The 23,076-nt window shown below is 42.5% G+C and overlaps 1 protein-coding gene across 1 annotated transcript in view; it reads right to left on the minus strand.

Moving 5' to 3' along the window:
* ASCC3 (activating signal cointegrator 1 complex subunit 3) overlaps positions 1-23,076 on the minus strand; it is a 1,118,804-nt gene that overhangs the window by 49,255 nt on the left and 1,046,473 nt on the right. Inside the window, exon 36 of the mRNA XM_082251201.1 lies at positions 5,402-5,626. Within this exon, the coding sequence (XP_082107327.1) occupies positions 5,402-5,626 (225 nt within the window). The remainder of the gene's footprint in view (positions 1-5,401; positions 5,627-23,076) is intronic.

The following is a 23,076-nucleotide window of genomic DNA, read 5'->3' on the forward strand; positions in this document are numbered from 1 at the left end:
CAGGGGGAATTTTAATAAAACGGTGTATGTGTAATTATTCAAATATTCACTTCAGGTAAATCTACCTGGAGCATGTATTCGAAATTACTGGGCATCATTAACCACCCGCGAATGTTTGTTGAATGTTACAAAAACTGCCCTACAAACATGCCCTTATGGTTATAAAAGATTAGAAACATTTTTTTTTTCCAACAAGAGATGAAATAAGATATCTGTTGCAATCCCATTGGTTTATATCATGTTATTTACAGCTTTTTTTTTCCATTTTATTACCTGTCATTCTTTCTAACACTAAAGGCTTATGTGTTTTCCTTAACTTCGTTATGGAGCAGAGTTTTAATTAATAATATTCTACATGTAATACAATGTAAATCTAAAACTGTTTACATTTGGCTTAACTGGTTGTATTTTTTTTATTTTTTTCATTCACAAGCATCTTGTAACCATAGCAACGATTTCAGCTTCTCTAGAGGGGATTAATAAATTATATAGTGTGCATGTGAAAAGTAAAATATGAACATGTGGGCTATAATATTCTGCACAATAGAAAATTATTAGAACACCAGTTCTGAGCTTTTCTTTTCCCACTTTAGAAACAGCAAGATAAAAAATTTGCATCACACACCTGTTTTCAACTAGCATAATACATAATTGCCTACGCATGTGTAGGATATGCTAAGAAAAATTACTGAACACTTTAATACTTTTATATTAAAGTTTTTACATTTTTTCTATGTTTTCTTCCTGTTTGTATAAAAAATGGGATTTTTGACTTTCCGTAAAATCCATTTCTCTGATGTTCAATGACAGACAAAGCTCCTGATCTTCATTACCATTGGGTTATACTGCCCCCTAGAGGAATAGGACACTAGGGAGAAAAATAATCTGGCTACGTCTATGGGCAACCCAGGGGGTATACTCTCTCTCTGCTATAGGTACTCAGTTTTGATACAAGCAGTGTCAGAATAATTACAACTCCACAGAGGGGTGGGTGTTGTGAAAAGGAAGTGAAAAGATCCAGGAGTCAGCACCAGGGAATGAGGAGGGGCTCCCACCGCTGAAATCGCCATCCACAGGGCTCCACTGACACGCCTGATGCTATTTTCAATGGCAAACCACAGCAAAATGGCCGCAGCCGCCGTGCATAGAAACACACAGCTTACAGCAAAATGGTGGCACCATGAGGCCTACAGGGACCCAGGAGGGATCCCTAGGCTACAAGGACAGGCCCGGACAGGACAGGAGACCCTGGCAGGAGCTCCCACCAGGTACAGCCCCCCCCACGCAGCCGATAGTCCGGTCACTGGCAGCGCATGCCCCGGCCCCCATTGCCAGCAAAGCATCCTGCCCCCTTCCCAGGTGGTGGACCAGACCACCCACACAGCCCCAGCATATGTGGTATGGTAGGGGTGGTAGGATCGGGGACAGATGAAAGGGGGGTGCCTGATGGCAAGGAGGGGAAGCCGGAGGTCCGACCATCCAAGGAAGGGGCCCACATCCACCACAAAACCCTCCAGGGGGAGAGGGGGGGACAGCTACTCACCATACCAGGAACCAGGTGGGCACCACTTCAGTCAGAACCCCTCGCCATTAAAATGGGGGGCTGTCGGCCAGGAGAAACGCTGCCACTTGGGCTGAGACCCAGTCGTATGTGACCTCGTGAGGCATTTAATTCGCAGGCCAGCCCCCGTCCAATGGGGCTATGTCGTGGCCCACCTTATGCAGAGTTGAGGTCTGCGTACGCTCGCTGGCCAGACTGGGATGCCCACTGGATCTAGATTATCCAGCCCGTCGCCCAGTCCGGCAGTTGATTGTAGATCTCAAAGAAAAAAGAAGTTCTATCTAAAAAGAAAAAAATTGCCAGGACCAGAGATCATTTTGAGGTCCATAGACATAGGCATTGCTTCAAGTCCAGTCAAAATTGCAGAAAAATCGCGTCAAAAAGATTTCAGGCAAAATTGTGTGAAAGGGGCCTAACTCTGACACCGAAGCATTTTCAGGTGAGATTTGGACCTAAATTTTTTTTCTCCAAATGGACCTAAAATTTATATGTAATAAATGAGCAAGGGAATGACTGCTACAGTCAGATCCTAACTACAGAAGTGTTTTCTTTTTGAACATTTAAGTTAAAGCAAATCTGTCAGGAGAGGACATTGAAAGCTGACAATGTTGACCTCTTCTAAGAAAAAAATGCTAGTTGCCTGGCTTTTTTTTTTTTTTTCAATAGAATTTATTGAAAGAATTTGCAATACAGAGGAACATATATCTGCTGAAATTGAATTTTTTTGTCTAAGTCATGTTTACAGTAGAGATAGCAAGAACAATAACATGCCTTTTGTAATAATTGCCTGGCTTTTATGCTTATCTTTTTGACACACTAACCCGGAACAGGCATGCAGGTCAGGACTTATGATTTTCCGAATTTGCACACTTATTCGATGTCTAACTCAAATGTATAGATACCAGTATAAAAGAAACAAATATTTATAGAATAAGGTCAGCAGTGATTGCCTTGGATTTCACGTGTAAGAGGTTTACTTATAGCAGATGTATAGACATTAGGGGATAACCCCAAAACAGCAAAGCTTAAACTTCCTTAGCTATGGTCTGTAAACAAACAAAAAGTCTAAAAACCCTTCAAAATTGTTTTTATAACTATTTTTTTTGCTGTGGTCACATGAACGCTGTAGTACCTAATGGGACTTCAGCATTAGCACAGCATCCTGTAGGTAGCATTATCGGAGGTAGGGTGTCAGTCAGGACTACAGGAACATCTGTTTCCTTCCTTAGCATGGTCGTCAGAAAGCACATCACATGCAAGGAGAATGGCAGGATCACCAAGTATTTAGTGGCGATTTACCTTTTTCATTGAACAAAAGTAGCCTGTATGCTGACTCTGAGGGATTCTCTAACAAGTTCAAAGACACACTGCAAGTAAAACACTGCAAGAAAGCCTTTAACATTTTAGATTTTTCTGTGATATCGCCTGCAATTTTTTAAAGTGTTACTAAAAGTAAATTTTTTTTTTAAAATTAAAATAACTTACCTGCTCTGTGGAGGGGTATTGCAGAGAGTGGCCCCGATTCTCTGCTTCTGTGGTCCCGGGTGGCGATCTTGGCTCCTCTTTTTAGGACTACCATAGCCAGCCACTGTGTATGGGGAGAGCGTAGTCTGTGCGCTCCCGACCTGTGGGTCATGGAGCCATGCTCCATAGACTTACACAGCGGGACTTAGGCCCGCCCAACCTTCCTCGTCACTGCATCTGATTGACAGCAGCAAGAGCCAATGGCTCCTGCTCGAATGCTGTGCGAAGAGGAAGAAAGGGAAGAATAGATGTAGCCGTCCACAGCGCTGATCTATTCTCCACTCTCTTACTCTTCACACAGGGGAAGGGGGGCCCAGAGAAACTGAAAACATTGTTTACCTTAATGCAAACAATGCAAAGTTGGTGTCAGGGTCACAAACTGACTAAGGTTGCCCAGGTAAGCAACCCTTAAAGCGTGGTCTGATACACATATTTGGGATCTTCAGCCTCAACCCAATAAACCTTGCCAATATCATTAGACATTACTATATATTTTTTGTTTTATTCCTAACTTATTCGGCAACTTAAAAGAGAAGTATGGAATTTGGGTTATTCTGCAACTTAAAAGAAAAGTATGGGATTTGGGAAAAAATGTTATACTCACCTAAGTGAATGCAGCATCAATCTGATGCTGCATCTGACCACAGCTGGATCTGCAATTGAGAACTTCTCCCCCTTAGCTCTGATCAGAGAGGCGTGACTGTCAGTCAGCAGCTCTTTGCTCTCCCCTCTAGTGCTGGAGGCTGAGCCAGGTGCTCAGTCCAGGCTTGGTTGGATCCTGACCATGGTCAAGATTTGTTCAGAGCCTGGCTTGGCTCTGTGAAATCATCCAACAGCGCGCTTATACCTGCTGTTGACTGAAAGCATAAGTGCAGAACTAACTGCACTTCTGTGATCCATAGGAGAAGTATAGCCAAAATAGCTTTGGCTATAATTCTTCTTTAAGTCCAACATCCTAGAAACGACATCACTACCATCAAACTAATTCCAGCTCAGGGTATTAAACCCATTGATGCACAAAGCACATAACTCTTGATTTCACTCTCCAAATATTACCTACAAGCTCATCACTTTCTCTCAAAATATACATTGGGCACTGGATTATGCATAGCCACTTCTTTTCACTCATTCCTCCTCAACCCACACCAAACCCCCCAAAAAGACAAGGATCTTTTTATTCAACAAGATTCTCAACATGACTAACATACTGGTTGATAACTAGTGATAACCTCTACATATAGTGCATTCCCGTTGCACTAATCATTTGGAAGCACTACAAAATATAATGCATAGGTGGTATATTACCCCTACAAAATTTCCAGATTTTACTCTTCTCGCTTCTCTAAGTGCCGAAGGGAAAGTGGAAATGTGAGTTCCCTCTACAATATATTTTAGCTCTGCAAATTGCTTTAATTTTATTGGAATTAAATATTTTACCTGATCTCTGATATTACTGGCATTCATATGAGGCCTTCTCCAGCATTAGCTTTATTGCACTTGGGAACTTATTATCTTCCTTTTACATTCAGAAATATTGCAATTCACCTACTACTAGCTGGTGAAACTGAATGTTGCTAGGTTGTGGAATACAACTCAACAACCACGTCAAAGATCTGAAACTACAATGTTCAATGGAACAGATGTTTGCGTTAAAAAAACCAAACACTTTCACTTCATGGTCCACCTGGCTGAGTAATCCTGACTGTTCAATTCGATTTAGTTACACTAAGTCCTTGATTAGGCACACTGGTCTCACAGCTCTAAGCATTTAAATTCTTATTTATTTACTGTTTTTTAGTTACCCATTACTGGCTACTTCCCTCCATCCCCACCCCTCTCTGTACATCACTTCCCATCTTCCCCACCAACCTCCTTCTTCTGTATCTCTCCTCCATCTACACTCTACCTTACTCTTGTGACCCTTTTCTCTTTCCCTAATTCCTTCTCTCTCCTTATCATGTTCCTTTAAATATCTGTTTATCTGTTAATTGTTGTCAACTCTACACTGAGTTTTGGTGTACCCCAATTAAGTTTATTTAACTGTCTTGATACTACCTTCTACTTTGCATGAATATTCAACATATGACTTGTGAATCACGCTTTGAGAACTCTATCACAGTACCACCTGTGACACCACTGACCAATTTCTTTCAACGAAAACCTTTTGAAACCTAATAAAGAAAAACTGAAAATAACAATGTCCAAGTATGTTCAAGGGTTGCTTAACACACTTACCACCACCAACTCTAAGGGGAAAGAAAAGCATTCACATGTGTTTTTCTTTTTAAGATAGAAGATAGAAACAAAAACACCTACTTGGCATATTCTAATGGCTTGATCCAGTACAGTTTTGGTATCAGTCGCATAGTCAGGACACGGTAATGTGGCTCGGCTGAAATGAGCTTGTAACAGGAGGTGTGTCTTGGTGTGTGCACTGTCCATGGAATGAGGATTTACTTCAATGGGAAGGTTCTTTGCCAATTCACTGTTCATCTGGTCTTCATTATGTCTTACAGGTAGGTCAGAGTACTCCTCAGCATCCTGAAAGAAATAAAGAAAACACATTTTTAAGATTACAAGCAGACTAACTGCAGTAAGCTACTTTGGGGATTTATTAAGCTTTATTAGAGCAAATGACATAATGCATATGGAAGACCTGAGATTTAAGAGCAGCACTCAAAGACAAATGTGACCCCTTCATACATACAAGCTTTTATTTAATTCAAAACCAATTTTTCACTGATTACACCCTAGCTCTCAAGAAATGTCCCAGACTCCTCCCTATCTGAAAGTTTAACCACTTTACCACCGGAGGATTTTGCTGTCTTCCGTCCAGGCCACTTTTTGCGATTCGGCACTGTGCGACTTCAACTGACAATTGCGCGGTCGTGCGACGCCGTACCCAAACGAAATTTACGTCCTTTTTTTCCCACAAACAGAGCTTTCTTTTGGTGGTATTTGATCACCTGTGCGATTTTTACTTTTTGCGCTATAAACAAAAAAAGAGCGTTTATTTTGAAAAAATAACAATATTTTTAACATTTTTTTATATGAAATTCCCCCCAAAAAAGATGTAAAAACCAATTTTTTTAAAAATTTTTGGCCAATTTGTTTTATGCTACATATGTTTGGTAAAAAAAATCGCAATAAGCGTATTTTGATTGGTTTGCGCAAAAGTTATTGCGTTTACTAACAAAGGGAAAGATTTCTGTCATTTTTGGTGTTTTTTTTTTAACGCGTAATGGCGGCGATCTGCGATTTTTTTTGCGGGACTGCGACATTGCGGCGGACAGATCAGACCCTTGACTGACATTTTTGACACTTTTGGGGGTACCAGTGACATTACTGCAGTAATCAGTGCTATATATATGCACTGTTACTGTAAAAATGACACTGGCAGGGAAGGGGTTAATTTTATTGGAGAGGGAGGGGTTAATGTATGCCTGGTGCTTACTGACGTATAGGGGGGGAGGTGACTGTGTGAGTCATGGACAGATCGGATGTCCAGCTATGCTGAACAGTCCGATCTGTCACTCCCTGTCACTATGGAGATCCACCCGCTGTGTTTACACACAGCGGGCGGATCTCCAGACTCGATCCCCGACGATCGGGTAAGAGCAGCGGCGATCGCCGCTGCTCCTCCCCTGGCTCGACTCCCGCTGTGAATGAAAACAGCGGGAGCGAGCCTCCGGCGGCGCGCAAGCGCCGCCCAGAAGGGGGAGTGTCTGACGACGTTAATACTACGTCGTCAGACAATAACGAGCCACTCTGCCGCAGTAGTATTACTGTGAGCGGTTCTAAAGTGGTTAAACTAAAATTCCTCAGGGCATCAGGAAAATGGACCACTGCCACAATGCCATTCCGGTCCCTCTCCCTTCCCCTCCTTCCCACACCATACCTTCCCTTATACCTCTCTCTTTCCCTTCTTTTACCCCTCAATACCTCTTAAAGAAACCTTCCCTATTATCCTTTCCCTATCCTTACATCCTTTACCCTTGTTGCCATTCTTAGAAAGTGAACTCTTGCCCAACCTTCTTTTCCCATCTTGCGATGTCTTACCCCTTTCTTATCCATTAGTTACATACTACCTCCATTTATACACACACCTTTGTTTCACACTTGCCTTTACAAACTTGGTCAGTGGAACAGTTAGTGAAGCATTACAAGATGTACACAATCTCATCAGAGACCTACTTCATTAACCAAAATAGGAATACAGAGTGCATGTAAATAGACTTTCTATGTACATTGCTCTATGTTCAACATGTGACTATGAACCTTACATAGTTAGTGAGGTTGAAAAAAGACATCAGTCCATCCAGTTCAACCTATGATGTGTTTGATGTTAACCGTACATTGTATACCACTGTATGTTGTAACCTTCAAACATTCTCCGTATATTGTGGAAAACAAAGACTTAAAAAAAAGAAAAGAAATGTCAAAGTGTCACCCCATATTAGCAATAAACCAATTTTCTGTGGCACAGACATTCATGGACCTTTTTAAAAGAGAAGAACCAACTGTGGCAAAAAAAAAACAAAATCAAAAAACCATATATATTTTTATTCATATCAAATTATAATTGTGAAGTCAATTTTACATTTCAGTCTAAGACCTCATGCACAGAGAAGATTTTGCTATCGCTCCTAAACACCTTTCCTCCTGACAGTAGCCTTTTGGTAAAAATCACATTTTGCATAAATAAATGATGCACAGGTCAACAGTACCGAACAACATTTTGTACAAATGTATCTTATTCTTCTTGTAAATAAAAATATGTGTAACTTAGAGGCAATTCTTTACAGTTGTTAAGAGTCTATTACTTTCATTCACAGGGAATCAGTAAGAAAATTTTACTTGGCCAGAGAAAGACTGAGTATACAAGGTACACCCACCCACCCCCCACACACAAAGAGAAAAAAATAAAAAGTTAATTTGAGTACACTGGGCATACCTAGTATGCCATGTGCTTTCCTCTGGTTGTGGCCTTTGTGTTCACAGAAATTGCTGAGACCCAGCTGTCAAAATGATGGTCTGTGTTGCAGGCAGCAGCTCCTCTAATAATAAAGCCAGTGAACAATGCTTACAGGCTTCATCATTAAATATACTGCGACCATTTTGCAGTTAAAATATATTTAGACTAGTTCTACTGAATGCAGATCAAACTAAAGTCCTTTAATCTGCAATTAATGTCAATTAAATCAATCTAAGAAATAATAATAATAATAAAAAAAATTACTTACCGTATTTTAACTCTAATCAACCTTAATCAGCATTAATTAACTTGTTTCTCCATTTCTCCAACTAGCTTTTATTTTTTTCTGATTTTATATTTTACCATCATATTTAAATATTTTTCTTTGCTCATTTTTTTTTTTTTTTTTTTGAGCACTGCATTAAAAACATATAATTGGATTTTTTTCTTACCGTAAAATCCTTTTCTTTGAGTTCATTGAGGCATGCAGTCTCTGATCTTCATATCAGTAGGGTTAAGTAGGACACTAGGTAGAAAAAAGTTATTGCTATGTCTATGGACAATCCCAGAGGGTATACCCTCTCTCCCTGCTATAGGATGTCAGTTTTGTATCAAAGCAGTGTCAGAGAAAATAATACCAACCCAACTCAAATAGAGGGGTGGGTACTGCGTCCGTCAATAAACTCAGAGAAAAGGATTTTACGGTAAGACAAAAATCCAATTTTCTCTATCGTTCATTGACAAACGTAGTCTCTGATCTTCATATCAGTAGGGAAAACCCAAAGCAGAGCCATAAAAATGAGGGGTGGGAACAGCAGAAAAAAAAATCCCCAAAGGTAAACCATAGCCAACCAGGAAACATAGGACTCATCAGAACAACAAGATGAGACCCACCTGAAAAAAACATTAAATACCCTCGAGGGAGACTGAAAACACCCTTAAAACGACAGCCTGCAAAACTTTTGCGCCCAAAAGAGGCATCTGTAGATGCCAGCACATCCACCTTGTAAAACTTACTAAAAGTATGAACAGACGACCAGGTAGCCGCCTTGCAAACCTGAAGCACAGATGCCTGATGGTGAAAAGCCCAGGAAGCACTAAGCACCCAAGTAGAATGCGCCTTAACAGGGAAAGGTGGAACCTGACCCTTAATTGAATAAGCCTGCACAACTGTCTGTCTGATCCACTTGGAAATAGTCGCAGCAGACGCAAGCAGCCCTTTCTTTGGGCCATCCGTGGGTACAAAGAGCGAATTTGACTTTTGAAAAGACTCGCCAAGTACACCCTGAGTGCCCGAACCACATCCAAAGTAGGTAATGCAATTTCCTTAGGATGTTTAGGCTTAGGACACAAAGAGGGTAACACAATGTCCTCATTTAAGTGAAAACTGGAAACCACCTTCGGAAAGAAGGACGGATCTGAATGAAGTACCACTTTATCCCTGTGAACCACCAGATAGGGAGAACGACAGAACAACGCTGCCAGTTCCGACACCCTGTGCGCAGAAGTAATAGCCACCAAGAAGGCCACCTTCTGGGATAGGGTAAGCAGAGGAATCTCCCGAATATTTTCAAAGGGAGGTTTCTGGAGAACAGACCGCACCAAATTAAGGTCCCAAGGTGCCAGATTCGCCAAGTGTTGCACCCCCTGGATAAAGCTATGCACCAGCGAATGGGCAGCCAGTGGCCTTTGGAAGAAAATTGCCAAGGCTGAAACCTGACCCTTGATAATACTCAAGGCTAACTTTTGATCAACTCCCCATTGAAGGAAAGCCAAGATTCGAGCCAGCGAGTAAGAGCGAGGGGGATCCCCAAGAGACTCACACCACCCAAGTTGCGACTTCCATGTACGATAATAGATCTTCATAGAAGTCACTTTCCTCGCTTTAAGCAGAGTAGGAAGCAGAAAAACCCCTGTCCTTCAGCACCTGGCTTTCAGCAGCCAAGCCATCAAAGCCAGTGATTGTAAAGCAGGATGGAATATTGGCCCTTGAGACAGTAGACCCTCTCTGAGAGGAAGTCTCCAAGGAGCGTCTGCGACTAGCCTGACCAGGTCGGCGTACCAAGCTCAACAAGGCCAGTTCGGAGCCACAAGAATGACCGGAATTCCTTCTGCCTCGATCCTGCGAAGATGTCTTGGCAGCAATTTGAGAGGAGGAAAAGCATACATCAGCTGATACTGATCCCACGGGGCCACCAGTGCATCCGTGGCATCTGCCAGAGGGTCCTGAGAGCGGGCCACAAACCTTTGCACTTTTCTGTTGATCCGAGATGCCAACAGATCTACATCTGGAGTGCCCCAATGAAGGGACAACTGCTGGAACACCTCCGGATGGAGAGACCATTCCCCTTGTCGACTGAGGAGATCTGCCTGTCAATTTTCCACTCCTGGAATGTGAACAGCAGAGAGAGCTGGAACAAAGTGTTCTGCCCATCGGAGGATACCGGCCACTTCCAAGGCCGCAAGGACAATTTTGGTGCCCCCTTGGTGATTGACATAAGCCATGGCATTGTCCTATTGAATACGCACAGGACAACCCCGAAGGTACTCGGTCCAGTGGACTAGGCAAAGCCTGATTGCTCTCAGCTCCAGTACATTGAACAGTAACCTGGATTCTTCCAGGGACCAGACTCCTTGAGCAGAAAACCCCCACCCCGGACAGACTGGCATCCGTGGTGGCAATTGTCCAATATATAGGAAGGAAGGATTTCCCTTGTTTGAGCATCGGGGACCGAAGCCACCAGATCAGGGACTCCCGGGTCACCTGGCTCAGCTGAATCTGATTGTCCAGGGAATTTGGATTTTTGTTTCATTTGAGAAGGATTTCCTTCTGGAGGATTCTCGTGTGGAATTGAGCGAAGGGGACCGCCTCGAAGGACGACACCATCAGTCCCAGACCTCTAATGGAGGTCCGAAGGGATGACCATTTGCTGGACAGCAACAGCTGAATCACAGTCTGTAGTTTTTGGAGTTTTTCCAGAGGAAGAAACACCCTGGTTGCCGACTAGTCCAAAGTCAGACTCAGTTAGTCCTGTCTCATGGAAGGGACCAGAGACAAATTCTGAAGGTTCAGAATCCACCCAAACTCCTCCAGAGTCCTCATGGTGATCTCCAAATTTGTCACCAGCACCGTGGAAGACTCCGCATGGAGAAGCAGATCGTCCAGATAACCCAGGACCGATATCCCCCGCTGTTGTAATAGCGCCAGGACTGGAGCCAACACCCTTGTGAAGACCCGAGGAGCAGAGGCGAGACCAAAGGGTAACGCCACAAACTGATATTTATCCTCTCCCACAACAAAACGAAAAAAAACGTTGATGTCCTGCACATATTGGGATGTGAAGGAAGGCACCTTTGATGTCTATGGAGGCCAGGAAATCCCCCTGATGTAGGGAAGCCACCACCGTGCGAACAGATGCCATCTTAAATTTTTGAACTCGCAGGAAGCAATTCAGTACCTTCAGGTCCAGGATTGGACGCACCTTGCCCTCTTCCTGGGGACCGTAAGCAGGTTTGAATAAAAGCCTTGAAAGCGATCCAGGGACAGTCTCACATTGGAAGGGAAGAACCTTAGCTGTGGAACAGATTAAAACTCGATCTTGTACCTGGACCATATGACCTCTTGAACCCATTTGTCTTGTATCCGGTATAACCACAGGTCTGGGAACCGGCAAAGATGTCCCACCCCATATACACGGGTGAGGGCACACCTTCAGGCTGAAGGGGCCTTGTCCTCAGGTCTGGAGAAACACGGTTTTTGTTTGTCAGACCAGGGTCGCTTGGAACCACCCGAGGGGGGCCTTGAAGGACTTTGCCTTATCGACTGACCCTGAGGGATGAAAAAACGTATGTGCTGAAAAGGAGGGGCCCCGTCTGCGACACGGGTCCTTACCCTTGTTAGCCTGTAGGAGAAAGGTGCTCTTACCCCCCGTGGGACCTTTGGTAATGTCATCCAGGGTAGCCCGAAACAGGCGATCTCCTTGAAAAGGCAGATCAGTCAAGGCCTTCTTTGAGGTCTGATCCGCAGACCAACACTTTAGCCAAAGTATACACCGGAGGACCACTGCCAAAACCGACAGAGCAGCATCCAGCGCGGCATCGTATACAAATTGCAGCCCCTGCACTAGCTGGTCCAACAGCTCCTCAAAGGCAGGAGGAAGATGTCTACCCTCCAGGTCACGGCGTAGTAACTCAGCCCATTCAGTCAATGTTTGCGAGACAAGGGCATTTGTAAACACCGGTCTTAGTGCAGACCCCGCCAGGGAGTACATATTGCGGGCCACAGACTCCACCTTTCTATCGCCAGGTCATTAAAGGATGGGGAATTCTCCACTGGGATCATGGTAGCTTTATTCAGTCTTGAGAGTGGAGGGTCCACCGTAGGTGGCACAGTCCACTTCTTTATAAGTGACTTTTCAACGGGGTAACATCTAGCAATCCGCTTAGGCACCCCAGGGGAACGCTTTGGGCGGTCCCATTCTTTTTTGAGCATGTTGTGAAAATACGCAGGAGAGGGAAAAACCTTTGCCACTCTGGATGGCTTGTGAGTGCCAAACCTAACCTGCGCCTCATTCGCAGTCGCGTCCTCCATTTTAAGGGTCTCCTGCACTGATACAACCAGTGCGTCCATCAACGCCTTTTCTTGCGTGGTGGCGGAGGTAGAGATATCCTACTCCTGTCAGAGGAGACAGGGTGCGAGGTAGTAGACCCGGCAGGGAGACCCGCGTCTGCGGTGACTGAATCAGACTTGGAATCTGACACATCAGAAGAGGCAGGGGTAGGTGGAGGGGGCGTTTTTCGGCACCTCACCCTTTAAAGGCCACCTCCAACGGGGACACAAGCGATTCCAGGACTGCCAAAAGTGCATCTATGGACAGCTGGGAACTGGAGGGCCCTGCGGCCTCCTTGAGGGGGTGACCAGTGACCAGGACCAGTGACATTACTACAGTAATCAGTGCTAAAAATATGCACTGTTACTGTAATAATGCCATAGGCAGGGAAGGGGTTAGCACAGTGGACGATCAGGGGTTAAATGTAAGCCTAGAGGAGTGATTCTAACTGTGGGGGGGGAGGTTGGGCTTTTGAAACGATCACAGAGACCTGTGATCCTATATAACAGGATCACAGGCGCTCTGTAAACATTCCAGAAAGAAGAACGGTCAGCTTTGTTTACAACAGCTGACCATTCTTCTCTCTCAGCGGTGAGCGATCATGGATGGCTGGCGGCAATCAGAGCTTCCAGGAGTCCCTGCTGCCGAGCGGGGGTGGGAGCGTGCCACCGCCAAGCTGCAGGTGCGCGACCGACATATACCTACGTCGGTTTGTCCAGAAGGGGCTGCCTGCCGCAGTAAAAACTGCGATGGGCAGTCATTAAGTGGTTAAATAATGGTGGCGATCAGCGACTTAGAGCAGGACTGCGATATTGCAGCGGTCAATCAGACAATAACTGACACTTTGTGGGAACCAGTGACACTAATACAGTGATCAGTGCTAAAAAATATGTGCTGTCACTGTAATAATGACACTGGCTGGGAAGGGGTTAAACATCTAGGACGATCAAAGGGTAAAATTTGTGTGTCTAGCCATTTTTTTGTGTGTACACTTTTTTTTTTCACATTTTTTTTTGTGTGTACAATGTGCTGCTTTTACTAGGGGAAGAGATGGCTTCTAGTCCCTGCTTTGCAGATTCACAGAATACATCCCTTCCCTCCTGTCAGAACTGGGATATGCCTTGTTTACATAGGCATATCTCAATTCTCTGAGTATGGCCGACGATCGGTGGGTGCCGGAGGACATCCAGTGCTCGCCACCCACAGATCAGCTTTTGCTGTGATTATTCACAGCAGAAGTAGGGCGTGCGTGTACGCCCCATTCAGGCGGAAGTGCAAAATCATGTATATGCACTGCTCAAAAGGATTAAAGGAACACTTTTTATTCAGAGTATAGCATCAAGTCAATCAACGTCTGGTTAACAACAGGTGCTCTAGATGGGTAACAATGAGATGACCTCCAAAATAGGAATGGTATTACAGGTGGAGGCTACTGACATTTTTTTTTCCGCTACTAATATTTTCTAAAAGTTTTTCACTAGTTTTGCATTTGGCTAGGGTCAGTGTCACTCTTGGTAGCATGAGGAGATAACTGGACCCTGTAGAGGTTGCACAGGCAGTCCAACTCCTCCAGGATGGCATATCAATATGTGTCATTGCCAGGTTTGCTTTGTCTCCCAGCAGTGTCTCAAGAGCATCCAGGAGATTGCAGAAGACAGGCAGTTACTCTAGGAGAGCTTGACGGGGCCATAGAAGGTCCTTAACCCATCAGCAGGATCGGTATATGCTCCTTTGTGCAAGGAGGAACAGGATAAGCACTGCCAGAGCCCTACAAAATGACCTCCAGCAGGCCACTGGTGAGAATTTCTCTAACCAAACAATCAGAAACAGACTTCATGAGGGTGGCCTGGGGGCTCCATGTCCTCTAGTAGGCCCTGTACTCACTGCCCAGCACCGTGGAGCTCGATTGGCATTTTCCATTGAACACCAGAACTGGCAGGTCCGCCACTGGTGCCCTGTGCCTTTCAAAGATGAGAGCACTTTCCCCCTGAGCACGTGACAGGCGTGAAAGGGTCTGGGGAAGCTGTGGAGAACGTTATGCTGCCTGTAACAGCATGACCGGTTTGCTGGTGGGTCAATGATGGTCTGGGTAGGCTATCTATGGAGGGGCGCAAAGACCTCTACAGGCTAGACAATGACACCCTGACTGCCATTAGGTATCGGGATGAAATCCTTGGAGCCATTGTCCGACCCTACACTGCTGCAGTGGGACCTGGCTTTCTCCTGGTGCATGAGAATGCCCGGCCTCATGTGGCAAGAGCATGCAGTCAGTTTCTGGAAGATGAAGGAATTGATACCATTGAATGGCCCCCTACACTCGCCTGACCTAACTCCAATAGAACACCTCTGGGACATTATGTTTCAGTCCATCAGACACCACCAGGTTGCACCTCAGTCTGTTCAGGAGCTCAGTGATGACCTGGTCCAGATCTGGGAGGAAATACCCCAGGACACCATCTGCTGTTTCATTAGGAGCATGCATCGATGTTCTCAGGCATGTATACAAGCACGTGGAGGGCCATACAAACTACTGAGTACCATTTTGAGTTGCTGCAATGACATTTCAGCAAAATGGACTTGCCTGCTGAATCAATTTTTTTTACTTTGATTTTCGTGGTGTCTTTGAGTTCGGCCCTCTGTAGGTTGATAATTTTCATTTCCATTAAACAACGTAGCATCCTTTAATTTATAAAACATTACCCAGTCCATATCAGTATAGATATCCAGCATGAAGTTTTTCTCCCATGAGATCTGATGCGTTTTCAAAGTGTTCTTTTAATTTTTGTTGAGCAATGTATACGTTATTCTGCATAGGTGAGCCACCCTGGAGCAGTAAAACTGCTATGGGGTGGACATTAGGTGGTTAAATTACATCTCTGACAAGTGTGACTTTTTTTAAAACTCAGCAATTGAAAACCTAGCAGCTAAAATTGTTATCAAAGAAAGTTATTTGTTGCTGAAATTAGTATTGTAACTTTGGTTACGTCTTTGCTTGAGGTTGTGTACACATTACAAGATTCTCACCCTACAATTCCGTTAAATGCATTAGAAGATATTCTCAGCAATTTACAAAAGACATTCTGTCACATTAACACTCTCCATCCTTTTCCTTTTAGATTGCCTTTTAAAACTGGAGCAAGCCATGGCAAGCTTCATTTCCTGCTTGAGACTTTTAAGTGCAAATTGTTAATTTTCTTATCTTCACATAGGCAGCAATTAAAGGAAATTGAGAATAGCAAGTGAAGCTTTGATTCAACTAGAAGCGGAGATGAATGGAGGGCAGTGGGGTCAGCGAAGTCTATTATATTCTTATGTGAAATGTTGGTGTGACTGCCCTGTCCTTGTTTGTTTAGTGGAGACTGGACTGACTGCTAACTGCAAATCTGTTCCCCTCATCTGACCAGGCATAAAGATGTCTCCTGGTTGCAAATGTTAAATGACAGTGAGTGACAATCTCACGCCAAAGTCTGCTTGTAACCCCCTGCTACTGTTTTCAGATTGCAGTAGAAAAGACAGAATAAAGCAACATTCTTCATAATCATATCAAATGGGCCATGCTGTTCACTCAATATTTTTCATTTTCGTTTCCCTTTTCATTACAAACTGCAATCTGTTCTGCAAATGCCAAGGACTCGACAGCAGCAAGAGAAAGCAGAATGAATTTACGTGAGCACATTTTGCCTGTGTGCTTCTTTTTATAGTGCTGATAAAATGTACACAATATGCTGACTGTATAAAAATAGCAGGCAGCAGTAGGTTAACTATGCTCCCTAATACCATTTTTAACATTTTATGTTATGGTTTATGCATGGAAGACAAAATGATTACACAAGATTTAGGTTGCAAGACCAGCAGCACTTTCACATTTTAAATTGAAAAATTTCACCAAGGTATAAAATGCATGTAATACTGTCATTACCACTTATTATTTTCCAACTAATTTTCATTTATTTAATCCTTTTAATGCGTTTTTTTTTTTTCAAGACTACTAGGGGATTATTCACACGGATTATACCATAAAATATAGCCATTGCTTTAAAATAGTGACAAAACAGGAATTCATAAAATCGTATAATAAGCAGAAATAAGGATTTTACATAAGAAAAAAAAAAAATAATAATAATATATATATAATATACCTAAGTGATATTCTTGTTTGTGAATTGACCAACTTCAAGAGAAATGTATCATAAGATAAAATCTTAAATGCAATTAAAATAACTACATCTTATAATGTATATAGTGTTACTGATTAACAGTGAAAAAAACAGAAGGGGTGCCTCAGCGCAAATATCAATGGAAGCATAAGTCATTGAAAACAATAATAAAAAACGTACATCTAGGTAAGCAGTCAAATCAAGCAGTCACGTATCCTTGACAAAGGAGGCAGAACCTCTGAAACGCGTTGTAACTGTCCCCTTACATTCCCGTGGATTTGTCACTCTGCTTGAAGGAGATACCGCTACCATCTCCAACTCCCTTAGCAGTTTCAGCAATCCATGCATGACAGCCATTTCTGCCAGCCAGATGGCCACGCCGGCTACAGAAGCTTTCTCACCTGACACAGCCATCACTTTTTTTATTATTGTTATTGTAAAAGACTTAGTGCCGGTTCACACTGAAGCGGCACGACTTCGGGGGCGACCTGTGAAGTCGCGTGCACCGCGACTTCGGCACGACTTGCAAGGACTTCATAAAATGAATGTCTATGCAAGTCGCTCCGAGGTCGCCCCAAAGTAGTACAGGACCCTTTTTCTAAGTCAGAGCGACTTGTGTCGCTCCTATTAGAACCATTCCTGTACTACACTATGGACCGCGACGGTGCACAACTTGTCAGGCTGACCAAGTTGCCTGACAAGTCGTACTAGTGTGAACCGGCACGTAAGCTTCCACTGATGTTGCAGCTCCTCTTCTGTTTTTCCACATGTCCTGATGATCTTCCCTGGTCTGATGAGCCCTCTTGCACCATGAATGGAGCCTGAACCCATCTATCCATCCCAGTGATCCACCCTGCTATTGTCTCACTACACGTCTGCTGTCCTTTGCATCCCTTTTTGGTTTTCTTCACGTAAATACAGACCCTAAGGAGCACTGTGGGTAAATCTCTCCCTACAGACCAAAGTACCTTGTGGTTTTTGTTTTTTTTTTATCTTCTCCTAACATTTCATATGTATGAACAATTGAGCACAGAGAGACTTGTTTTCCTTTTTGTTACTGATTTACAGCTGAACATTTGATAGGACATTGTAAAAATGACAAGTTACATACTTTGTACAGTATATTTAATAAACAAAATATTATTTTACTCAAATTTACATATTCTGTCATAGCTGGATGCCATCCATATACAAATGTATAATCAATTAATGGATTATAAACTTTGATAACATGAAATACAAGAAATAAAAAGAAAAACACTATTTTGTCCTTGTTTGGTTGCTCAGTTACAGTTTTACAATGCTTTAAGCCTCTCACACATGGGGGTAAAAAAAAAAAAGCCACTTTTTTTTACTGATCTATACACAAGTGCATTCTTATCTATGGAACAATGCACATAGCAGCGTAAAGTACAGTATGACATCATTGAGTACAGAGTCATGAAATAAAATTAGAGATTTTAGATTTAAGTGCAGTAATTTACACTTGCAAGCATGTATACATGCAAATGTTGCAACACTGGCAATTGGGGCCTCATTCACACGCCCATAAAAATGCATTTACAAGTGTTATTTGTCGATCTGAATGCATCTGCATTGTTTTTAATGGAGACAGTCACACAGGTGAGTAAACATGTACTATGTTTAGGTCACCAATACAAAATCCAAAAAACTGTGTCTGTACATTTGTATGCATTCCAGTACTGGAAAAAAAAATAACAGGACAATTTTACACATTAAAAAAAAAAATGGAGCGTAAAGCAAGTATCATTGACTCAAGAACCTTTTCATCAGTAACATTTTACGGTCATGTGAATGTAGCTTAGAAGAAGATAAAGAAGTTTTTTATGCATGTATACACATATGCACGTTATCTATACAAAACATTTTAGGCCTCAATCAAAAAGCCGTAACAAAACATATTTACAAAAGTTTTTTTTTTAAATTTATGGATCCGAATGCAGCAGCATTGTTTTCAATGAGACATTCACATAGGTGTATAAACATGCACTGCCATTCAGATCCGTGACACTAAATCCAAAAATCTGCATCTGAGGACATGCACTAGCATTCTGGTATTGAAAAAAACAGGACAATTTTTTACACATTTTAAAGTTTATCTACAAGCAATTATCATTTATGCAGGAACTTTTGAATCAGTAAAATTTTTGCGCCCCTGTAAATATAGCCTACTCAGGATCTTTCTTTCAACCAGATCCTAAATATAAACATTAGTCAATTATTAAATCTGTGTTCAATTGGCTTTATACAGTACATACATGATTCATATCAATCACTGTAATACAAACAAGTTTGGGGTAACCACAATTACAACACCAGTATTTTTTTTTGTGATAAACTGGAGAACCCAGAGAAGCACACACCCTTGGCTGCAGATCATACTAACTCAATGAGATGTTGCATATTGCATGTGTTCTTTGACCAGCATAGCTTAGCACACAGAAATACATTTCAAATAAGCAATAAAATGATCATAAGATAGTCATCCTAATGGACCAAGTTAAATGTACAGTACAGCTAAAGGACAACAGTATACCAAACTTCATTGTATATTATGTTTGCACAACACAAACATACTCTTAGCTGTTCCTTTCAAGTAGGAGGCTAATAACGCTGTGCTCATTAATTCAGATACCAATTCTCTGTACAAAATACTACTGACCAAACTGCTAGTTCATGGAATCTAATGGCTAAACTTAAAGGAGATGTAAAGTCAGAAGGTTTTTTTATCTTAATACATTCTATGCATTGAGATAAAAAGCCTTCTGTGTGTAGCAGCCTCCCCAGCACCCCCTAATACTTACCTTAGCCCCATCTCTGTCCAGCTATGTCCATGAGTCCTTCCTGATTGGCTGAGACATAGGGGCCGAACAGCAACTCTGTGTCTGAATGGACATACAGAGTTGCAGCTCTGCCCTATGCCCCCATAGCAAGCTGCTTCCAGTGGGGGCACTTGACAGGAGGGAGGGGCCAGGAGCAGTAAAAAGCTACCCAACAAGAGGAGGATCTGGGCTGCTCTGTGCAAAACCAACTGCACAGAGGAGGTAGGTAGAACATCTTTGTTATTAAAAAAAAAAAAATGAGACTTTACAATCACTTTTAAGGTATGTCTGTAAAACACAAACTTTAAATACGTTTTTTCAGACTTCAGGTGAAATTTGACCATCAGCAATATCAACTCCCATTATTCTATAATGACAAGTGTGGCATATCACTATTTATTTAAAAATCTGAATTAAAAAGATGTTAAAATTGTAAAGTGCAAAATCTTGTGCAGCTGTATATAGTAGCCAATCTGCTTCAAATTTCAGCGTATTTAATTAAGCTTTGATAAAAAAGAAAAGAAAAATGGAAGCTGATTTTTTTCTATGCAGAACTGAACCAGATTTTGCACTCTCCAGTTTTAGTAACTTCAGCTTTCTGTGATTAACTGCACTACAGAATTCATATTAGGAGAGGGAAGAGAAGCATTGTAAGCTAGTCAGGGTCTACTGCATTGAACAGTGGTGTCAGTCTAACATAGGAAGCCTAACGACAGGAAAAAATTTGCAAAGTGATGATTATTACCTAATGTCCAATCTGAAGGTTGGGAGTGAGTTGGTCACCAAGTTAGATTGCTTAAAGTATCATTAGGAGCAAGAACACCTATCTGTGTCTACAATGGGTAAATTAGGTTGCTCCATTTGTCTTGGTGAACTAACACAAATAGTAATAGGAAATCTAATATTTGAAAATTGTCAATAAAAATAGACTAGAGGAGGAAATCTAGACAATAATGGACATTTGTTCCAATAGCAAACTTCTAAAAATGGATTTCTTTTTGTGTGCCATCACTACATCTGAGGGTGCACTCACACTGGGCAAATTAACTATGCTCAAGTTTGATTATCCCCCCCCCCCCTTCTGGTCTGCAATCCACTGAGAGATAAGCAAGTGTTCGCAAGCACACTTCATCATCACCTCAGCCAACCAGACCACTGTGATCCCCGCTTTTGTGCTAAGGAATAGTTTGCACTAGTGATCGACCGATATCGGTTTTTTGTTGCCGATACCGATAACGATATTTTGGCCAATGCATATCGGTATCGGCCGATAATCGCCAATATTTTTGTACATTTAAAAAAATTTTGACAGGTACTTTTGTGGAGGGATCTGGGGGTCTTAAAGACCCCAAACCCCTCCTCTGCACTTAAAAGCACTCAAAACGCCAATTTTGGATGTTTTGAATGCTGTCATTTTTTTTAATCTGGCGCCAGACAGTACCCAGAAGTGATGTCACTCATGACATCACTCCCGGGTTTTTGCATGGAGACCTGATCAGAGCCGAATACGGCTTTGATCGGGTCTTCGGCGGTCGTGCAGGCTGGTTGCCCGGGTTTCCCTGTGGGACAGGCGAGCCGCGGAAGGTGGCGGGAGGGGGGGGGGACGGGACGTTCCCTCCCACTCCTTGTAATGACAGCCGAGCGGCTTCTCAGCCGCATCGGTTGTCATTACAAGACAGCCGACCGTCGGCTATGGACGGCTGGCAGGCATCACTCAGGTACATGCACTTTCTCGAAATATCGGCAACCTCCGGGGCTGATTCTGATATATTGGGAAAAGTGCATATTGGCCCTCAATATATCGGCTTTGCTGATAATCGGTCGATCCCTAGTTTGCACTCACACTAAAGTGAATTGTACCAGATCTCCTCTTCCAACTGGTACTAGTTACAGTATACCTAACTGTTCCTGGACATGGTCAAAGCACTCACACTGGACAAATGAACTGGTCCAAGGGGGAATTATGGCCAGGATCAGTTAAAATTGTCAGTGTGACTACACCCTTAACCCCTTGTTGCCGGCCGTGAATTACTGTGCATACAGTTGTGTTGGGAGTGTGCACGCTCCCAAGCACAGTTACCGGCGCCTAACTGAAAGCTCCTGATCGCTCCTTGCGATCAGGAGTTTACAGATCACGTGACTGTCGTGACAGCCAATCACAGCAGTCACGTGCTCTTAAGCCCTCCCCCCCTCGGCAACATAAACATCTTAAAGGGCGTTAAGAGGTTAAAGAAAAAAAGTACCTATTCCCCACTATATGCAAAGCTAAAAGAAAAACATTTTCCTTAAAATAAACTTTACCCGGAGAGGAGAAATTGTGAGGTTACAGGCCTACTCATGCGATCTCAAAAGGCGAAAATGCATTACTTGTAGAACAGAAATCCAACTTCTCTAACAGCTTTGCATGTATGTATTTTACCTGTGTTTTTGCTGTCTGCCTGGTGTTCCAATTTTTTGTAATACAGAGTTTTTTTTTTCCTGAAATGCCTCAACCACAAACCTGAAGTACAATTGTTGAAGTAATAAATGACTAATGTTCTCCAGCTCTGCAATATATGCCTTTCACATTGTGTGTGTCTATCCTTCAATATTCAACACAGGAAGCTTGTACTCTTTTGGCCTAGTTTGCAAAATCTAAACTAGAAAACTCTCAGTTTTCAGTTCAGTTGAAATCAAAAGAAAGCTTACACTTTCACAGATGGCTTCATGGCATGTGCACAGGGTTTACGCAAGCTCAGATTTATGTGGGGAAAACAAATAAGAGCATTGGGAAAGATCTCTCCCCACACAGGAGCTAGCCACATGGTGAACAGCTGGGCATTAGCAACATTTAAATAACAGGGACCATACATTGCTACATTTCTTCAATGGCAATAAAACAGTAGCATGGAAGGTGTTGGCAACAGTTTGGACTTTAGTGCTCACAACAAAAAAATGTAACTTTCGTTCTCATATGCCACTCAAAGAACCGGCACGAACAATCCATTATTTTAGCAACTCTTTACACAAAATTAGAAAAGATTATTTTTGCTAGATACTGGGTACATAACGCCCCACAGAAATGATGAAAAAAAAAAAACTCCAGTCTAAAGGAAATGCAGGATACAATTTTAAAATGAGTTTTAGAATCTAATAAATGTAATTCTGACTTTGTTCCTAGCAATGGGTGGCAAAAAATAGGCATTTAAAATGATGGAATTTTTTTGGGGTTTTAACTGCCTTCACTATACATTAAGCCAAATGTCAGAACAACCTGCATAGTACAGAGTACATCATCATATTTACATCACATGAGCAGAGATTTTTTTTCCTGGTTTATACCTGCTTAACTATAAAAATGAACAGCTTTACTGTAAGTTTTAAGCATCATATATGGCTAGTTAAGATGGAATACCAGTTAGCGGAG

Source organism: Pelophylax lessonae (assembly GCF_965119305.1).
Source record: "Pelophylax lessonae genome assembly, chromosome: 3".
Taxonomy (NCBI): domain Eukaryota; kingdom Metazoa; phylum Chordata; class Amphibia; order Anura; family Ranidae; genus Pelophylax; species Pelophylax lessonae.